At 46.4% G+C, this 7,672-nt stretch overlaps 1 protein-coding gene across 1 annotated transcript; it reads right to left on the reverse strand.

The window, feature by feature from the left end:
* Positions 1–441: 441 nt before the first annotated feature.
* On the reverse strand, positions 442–6,532 carry LOC142906880 (uncharacterized). The gene is made up of 3 exons (XM_076055600.1): positions 6,413–6,532; positions 6,014–6,076; positions 442–3,122 (listed from the first exon to the last, which is right to left on the reverse strand). The coding sequence occupies exon 3, from the start codon at positions 3,110–3,112 to the stop codon at positions 2,339–2,341; it is 774 nt and encodes a 257-aa protein (XP_075911715.1). The 5' UTR covers positions 3,113–3,122; positions 6,014–6,076; positions 6,413–6,532; the 3' UTR covers positions 442–2,338.
* Between the last annotated feature and the right edge of the window lie 1,140 nt (positions 6,533–7,672).

A 7,672-nucleotide genomic window follows, 5' to 3' on the forward strand; every position in this document is an offset into this window, starting at 1 on the left:
TAGAGACGGGTGGGGGGTCAGGGATGTTATTCTCGGGTCACGGGGGGGGGGGGGGGGGGCGGGGGTTTACTTTGGTCGACCCGTACACACCTCACTCTCTCTCTCGGCTGCCCCCTGTTGACCCGTGAACGTGGTGGCAGGTCAGCTTACAGCGCCTTGTTGTGGCGCTTACGCACAACTTCGTGACTAACGCTGCACGTTCCGTCATATTCATGCAGGGGGCGCTGCAAACCTACGCGTCCCCTGCATGAACGACGGAGGCGCAGGGACAGACGTTCGATCGCATTGGAATCAATTTGCGGACGGCGGTCTTCTCGCACGGCCAGCTCTGTGTCGCCTCATCTGGATCCCGCGATCCCAACCAGGTGAAAGTTCGCATCGAACCAAACCACCGGCAAAGCCATCTACTTAATGACGCGAGAAAATTCACACAAAATATCGTTTTCAATTAATAAGCTTTTAATGAAAAAATACAATTATCTAATTAAAAATAATACAATTCAAAGTTGTTTCATTTTAAAACTTCAAAACGGAGCATCGGGAGCTTGCGTAGAGGCGTCGTTCGTGTGCAATTTTTTTCGTGACTTTCCTGGCCCCAGGCCGTAAATGGTTGTGAGGGGCACCGCAGGCGATCTGGCTTGCTTCAAGCCATGGTTGTGAACATCCAGACGTTAATCAGCAAGGACCATTTCTTGTCCTAATTCGAGAAAATCTACAACACGTAATACAAAATTATAATTCGTGTTGTAGAGAATGTATCTCCTCTACGTGTAACTTTTGAGTGGTATGCCTTGTAACTGATGAATGATCCGAGGGTGCTCCCTATTTCAAAGACAATGAGTTGCTCCAGAGGGAGAAGCTTCCTGAAACATAAAAATACCCTTTGACCTGTATCACAAGAACAATGACTCTCACCTGAGTTATCTGACCAGGTTACTTCCAAAACACACACTTTGTCCTAACATCACTTATTCAATGTTTGACCGTTTTACACAAAATGTTACATGTACGCACACAATCAGACAAGTATTCATTCTAAATTATTGACAGGCATATGAACAAAATTGAATTGCAGGTGCACCCCAAGCCTGTTCCCACCCCTCCCCCCTGCTTCTGTGTATATGCAAGATGTGCTGTTTTGAGCTGCCGCAAGATGAGCTGCCACTCTCTTTCTGCCCCCCCCCCCCAACCTTATTTACTATTTAAGCTTCTGTTCACCTCTCTCTCTCCTTGCCTCTCCGTCTTTCCTACTGACCATGTACCTCGTATTTTCACTCTGTCTATGCTGGTTTATGCAATCCAGAAGTTGAACACGAAATTTAACACTCTCCTGAAATTCGTGGTCCGCCAGGAAGTGTCTACATACGTGACTTTACCGAAAAAACAATGAGCAAGGTTACATCGCATTAACAAGAAGCTATTTTTAAAAAAAATATGCACCGTCTGCTTAACAGTGTATGTACAACATACTATTGCGCCATTCAAAATGAGTAGGCCATTGCATGCTGGCGTCTGGGTCAAAATGTATCAAATTCTAAACATTACCTCACCTGAGTTATCTGTACAGGTTATTTCCAAAACACACACTTTGTCCTAACATCACTTATTCAATGTTTGACCCTTATAGACAAAATTTTGCATGTACGCACACAATCAGACAAGTATTCATTCTAAATTATTGACAGGCATATGAACAAAATTGAATTAATGCACTGAAATATCCTGCATCAGGTTACATCGCATTAACAAGAAGCTATTGTTAAAAAAAAACATATGCACCATCTGCTTAACAGTGTATTTACAACATAGTATTGTGCCATTGAAAATTAGTAGGTCATTGCATGTTGGTGTCACGGTCAAAATTGAGCAAATTCCAAACATTACCTACAAACTCCACAACTCAGATAGCACGTCAATGATCGCCCCCTACTGACAGGCTCTTGTCCTCATGCAGGCCGGTGCAGGGCCACCACCTTGTGCCACACAGGGGCAGCTGCTACTTGGGGGTGCTCTTCGAGTGTTTGAGACGAGATACGATACAAAACTCCGAATTGCCGAGGCGATGAAGCAAGCACCATATAAATGCAATTATTAGAACATAGTGAATGCTTGGGAGCTTATTGCCTCTCGCTCCTGGTTAGAGATTTAAACAACCCACAGTTCCACAAAGACTGGCTGCTCTTACCCTGCAGGTTGAACCTAGGAATTGAGTGTTCAACTTCACATTCTTGTCATTACAGGCCTGTGACAAAGGTGCATCTATTGGAGCGACATCGTCTAAAGCTTACACATCTAATGGGTCTCCATTTGACTTTGTATTGTCATGGAGGAAGTCCACTCACACCTCCACTTCCACAAACTGCTGGGAGTTGCCTCGCTCTGCCTCACAGTCAGAATTCTCCTCCTGCTTCATGTTGCCTCCATTGATGTGAAGGTTCAATTTTGGAGTTGAATCTTCATCTTCACATTTCACCTTCACTTCTTCGCTCTTCACCATCACTTCTTCACATTTCACCTTCACCTCTTCATATTTCACCTCGATACCTTTAAAAGTGTCCAAGCTGGGATTTTCTTCCAGTTCTTGTTTCATGAGGGATGGGCTCATTGCGGCACTTTGACTTTCACAAGCTGATTTCAGACGCCACTCCTTGTGGATCTTCTGATGCTTGTGTGTTCTCTGGTGTACATGAAGATTTGATGAACGTGTAAACGCCTTCCCACACACACTGCACTTGAAGGGTTTCTCTACCGTGTGAGTTATATGGTGTCTTACAAGAGCAGATGAATTTGCAAACGCCTTCCCACACACACTGCACTTGAAGGGTTTATCTCCTGTGTGTGTTCTCTGGTGTGTTACAAGAGAAGATGAAAGTGTAAACGCCTTCCCACACACACTGCACTTGAAGGGTTTCTCTCCCGTGTGTGTTCTCTGGTGTGTTACAAGAGTAGATGACTGTGCAAACGCCTTCCCACACACACTGCACTTGAAGGGTTTCTCTCCTGTGTGAGTTCTCTGGTGCAAGGTTAAATTTCCAGTACGATCTGTGCTGTATGCACACCGGTCGCATTGTTGCCTTTTTGCACCGAGCTGTGCCGAGTGCCTTTGCTCCATCAGACAAATTCTGCAGAGGAAGCGACAGTTGCAGACAGAAAAAAATATCCACACCATCTACACGTCAGTATCGAGGCCCAGAGGAATGCATATATACAGTAACACATGACTTACACGTCTATAATTATTCTAAATTTCATGATATAGCAAAATAGTGTCCGAAATTTATCACACGGGCTGTTATGGCACACAATGAGAGGGCAAATCGTCATAAACGTGCCTGGAAGCCCTAGTATCTTCAAAATGAATGTTAACCCAATACTCCGAGCACACAATTTCAGCTGTCTGGCTTCAAAAGGAATATTTATGAAAGCTAAATTCAGCTGACATAGCAAAGGGTGTGGAAAATTATACTGTGTTATGCAGAAATGCATATATAAATGTTCAATCGCAACTTAGAGGTGTGAAGCCAGGCACAGATGTCCTTGAATGCTGGGATGAACATTTCCGACTTCAGCTGCACGTGTGCTGTGAAAACTACCTGACTCCATTCTTACAGAGTTCCAGAGGAAAACAAAAAGAAACTACTGTTTTGATATAACCTCCGTGCTCAATAGAGTTAATAGACTCTACTGCAAATACAAACTTGACCCTGTCACACACTCAGAGGTGGAGCCAGGATTTTCAGGTAGGAGGGGCAACCCCTTCAGCAATGAAAAATGATAGGAGTTGTTAGTAAGTAGGAAGTTGTTAGTAAGGAGTTGTTAGTAAGTAAGGAGTTGTTCGTAAGTAAGGAGTTGTTAGTAGGGAGTTGTTAATAAGGAGTTGTTGGTAAGTAAGGAGTTGTTAGTAAGTAGGGCGTTGTTAGTAAGGAGTTGTTACTAAGGACTTGTCCCTTGCTTTTTATTCAACGCGTGTGATAGGCATCGTGCTCGCTGAAGGTGTTTGCCATCAGGGAAGTCGTGTACTGTATACGCAACTGCGCACAATTCTGTGAGTCGCTTGTAACTGCTTTGCCGTTAATTATTGCCAATTATGGACTCGGACTGTTGTCCTCTCATAGAGTCCCTGGCACGTAATAATATGCCACACGGTGGCAGTGGGGGTCGCAAAATGCTGATTTATCTATATATAAAGGAAATGTGTGGATATGTGTGTCTGTTCGAAATGTTTAGCATACTTCCCGACATGCAACAAACTAGAAATTTGGCATGTGGGTAGCTTCCAGACTGGACACAATGCACACAGCATTAAAATAGCCGTCATATCTGAGATGTCACCCTATGCGGCAGCGTTGCGCAGTGTGCCTGCGGACGTCATGCATCCCCCCTCCCAACACTCCGCGAAGGCCGTGTTTTAATCCAAGACAAGAATCAAAGTCCCGGGCGAAGCCGGGTAGTAAAGCTTGTCTATATATAAAAGCGAAATGTGTGGATATGTGTGTGTGTGTCTGTTCGAAATGTTTAGCATACTTCCCAACATGCAACACAGTTGAATTTTGGCATGTGGGTAGGTTCCATACTGTACACAATGTAAAAAGAATAAAAATAGACTTTTATATTTGGGGGGGGGGCCCATGAAGTTTGTGGCGTCAACCCGCAACACACCTGAGTTAAGCGCTCTGCAATGCTTACCACTACAATATGGCTCTTCGCACGCCGTACTTCTAGAGCTGTTCACAGCGTGCCGGGAGATTTTAGGCGGCGCTTTGCTCCTGGCCGATGAAGCCATTGGTTTCTCAGAGTTTCAATACATATCCGTGCGAAGAACGGGTACAACGGCTATCTTTAATATAAAGCAGAAATTATGCCTGTTTGTGTGAAGCAAAACTCTCCAACGCTGAGCTCTGGCGTCATGAAATTTGCACAGCTTATGCTGTCTGGAATTTCTAAGTGAACGTGACTATTTTCAGCTTGCCACGTCACTCCCTTCCCGAGTTGCCAAAGTCGATATTACGTATAAGTGGGTTAAGGCCAAATTTCCTTCAGCGAAAAACATCCGATTTAGTTAAATTGATTTTTGTCAGCTTTTTTCTATCTTGCAAGCATCAATTTTTTTCATGGTTTTTCAGTGAAATAAGGGAATATGAAATTAATCCAAGACAATAATCCAAGTCCCGGGCGAAGCCGGGTAGGGAAGCTAGTTACTAATAAACCCCTAATTTCGATCGGATCGTTGGGGGGGCACGTGCCACCCTACCCCCACTGGCTCCACCACTGTCACGCACTGGCATGGTTTACAGGTGGTGGTGTGTCCAGACCCAAGCCTGGCCACCTTCACATGCTCAGCATTAATGCTTCCTCACTGCAACAAGTAATGCACTGAGGATCAATCAACACAGCCGAGGCTGCGTCTCCCTCTCTTTCCCCGTGGTCGCGTTGATTTCCTTCCCGATCCCCCGGTTTCCCCTCCACATGTAGAGAGTGAACACCGCCAAGCGCCCAGAGTGAACACCGCCACGCGTCTAGAGTGAACACCGCCAAGCGCCCAGAGTGAACACCGCCACGCGTCCAGAGTGAACGCCGCCACGCGCCCAGAGTGAACGCCGCCACGCGTCCAGAGTGAACACCGCCACGCGTCTAGAGTGAACACCGCCACGCGTCTAGAGTGAACACCGCCACGTGTCCACAGTGAATAGCGCCACGCGTCTAGAATGAACACTGCCAAGCGTCTAGAGTGAACACCGCCACGCGTCCAGAGTGAACACCGCCACGCGTCTAGAGTGAACACCGCCACGCGTCTAGAGTGAACACCGCCACGCGCCCTGAGTGAACACCGCCACGCGTCCAGAGTGAACACCGCCACACGTCCAGAGTGAACACCGCCACGCGTCTAGAGTGAACACCGCCACGCGTCCAGAGTGAACACCGCCACGCGTCTAGAGTGAACACCGCCACGCGTCCAGAGTGAACACCGCCACGCGTCCAGAGTGAACACCGCCACGCTGTTGACGAGCCTCACCTTGTGTTGTGGGCAGGTTGCTTCTGAAAACAAAAGCGGTACAACAGCTCAAGTGGGCTTGGCCTGGTAAAAAAGAATGAAATAAAAACTGCGTGAATATTTAAAAGTAAAACAAAGTGACAAAGTGGCGAGCCCCGTGAAGACAAATTAAACTTAAGCGAGAGAATTGAAGCAAACGCGATCAGGCGAGGGCAAGAGGCAAGGCCACGCGTGGCTAGGCCCCGTGCTGTAAAGTTTCAACCTGGACATCGCTTCCATGCTCGCTGCTACTCAATTGACATCCCTACGAGAGAGAGCGAGGCTCTACCTCGGTAAACAAAAACAACCACCACAACAACCACAACCACCACAACAACAACCACAACAACAACCACCACAACCGCGATGAGAATTTCTCACCTCGGATTTCAGTGCACGGGCGGAGCAGCAGCTTCCGGTTATCTCGTGACGTCACGCGGCAGCAGGAGGTGACATGACGTCACTTATGGGGATCGCTAACAATAGGCGGCTCCGTACGTGACATAATCTAGGTGAATAAATTATGTTAATGTGCCAAGCCCATATGTAGAGGGATGGGGCGTGGGTGCTGAACCCGTCGCGACAGCTTTCACGAAATAATTATGTTAATGAGCCGCCAGTCACTGGGCGTGGCCTTGCCCAAGTATGGATTCTACTTGAACAGAAAACGGCAGCGACCCAGGCAGAGGTGACGTCACACTCAAGGGCGCCTTGGACCGGGTGGGATGAATACCTTCGTGACATGACGTCACTAGCGAGGTACACCTCCCCCTGGCGTTTCACGCCGATGAGGTAATGCTGAGTGGTGACGTCACAGAGCGGGGTTGGAGTTTAAGTTGATTTAGATTCATTTTCCCTTGCTCCCTCCCTTGATCAGAGACCCCTTGGGTGTGTGAGCTCAGCAACAACTGTGTGTGTGTACACTGTGTGTGTGTGTACACTGTGTGTGTGTACACACTGTGGGGGGCCCAGTCATCTAAGTCAGTCGACCAATGGCATTTATTCATCAATTTATTATTTTCCAAATTTGTTTTTCTATTTACGTAACTTTACCGAAAGAACCAAGAATACAGTAGCATAATAAAGGTTCTTGGGTTAGATCGCGTTTATTTATAAATGTGTCGCAACCCTCCACCACCCGACACGGCCAATCAGCAAAAAGTGTCACGTTGACAAAGACAAATAATTCACTACTTCAGCCCACCGGTGTGTTGAAGAGCTAATCCACATTTACAGTTTGAGTACGACGTTTCGCTGGTAAATACTTCCAGCATCATCGGGCAATTCGCCAGAATGGTAAAGCCCTCGCTTGCTCCCGGTTTTATATAGGGCAGCAGGGTGACGTCATCACTTAACTCATCAGGTGCAGTGATTAGAGGCGGAGGGGGGGGGGTGTAATGTAATTATATAATCGATTAGTAATCAGTCATTGGTTATGATTAGTAATGAGTTGTAGATTAGTAATTCTTTAAATCAAAATGTAATGTGTATTATTTAATAATACGCTTCCAGGCCGCACTAAGCCGGTAGCTGTCAGAGCGATTAAAGTTATTCTTGTTCCTCTCAATTTCAATGGATTCTCTAATTAGTCTTTGCCAGTAATAATTAGTTTTACACACCACTGCAACATTGTCAAAATCA

Source organism: Petromyzon marinus, chromosome 71, assembly GCF_048934315.1.
Source record: "Petromyzon marinus isolate PM22_M1 ecotype Great Lakes invasive population chromosome 71, UKy_Petmar_22M1.pri1.0, whole genome shotgun sequence".
Taxonomy (NCBI): domain Eukaryota; kingdom Metazoa; phylum Chordata; class Hyperoartia; order Petromyzontiformes; family Petromyzontidae; genus Petromyzon; species Petromyzon marinus.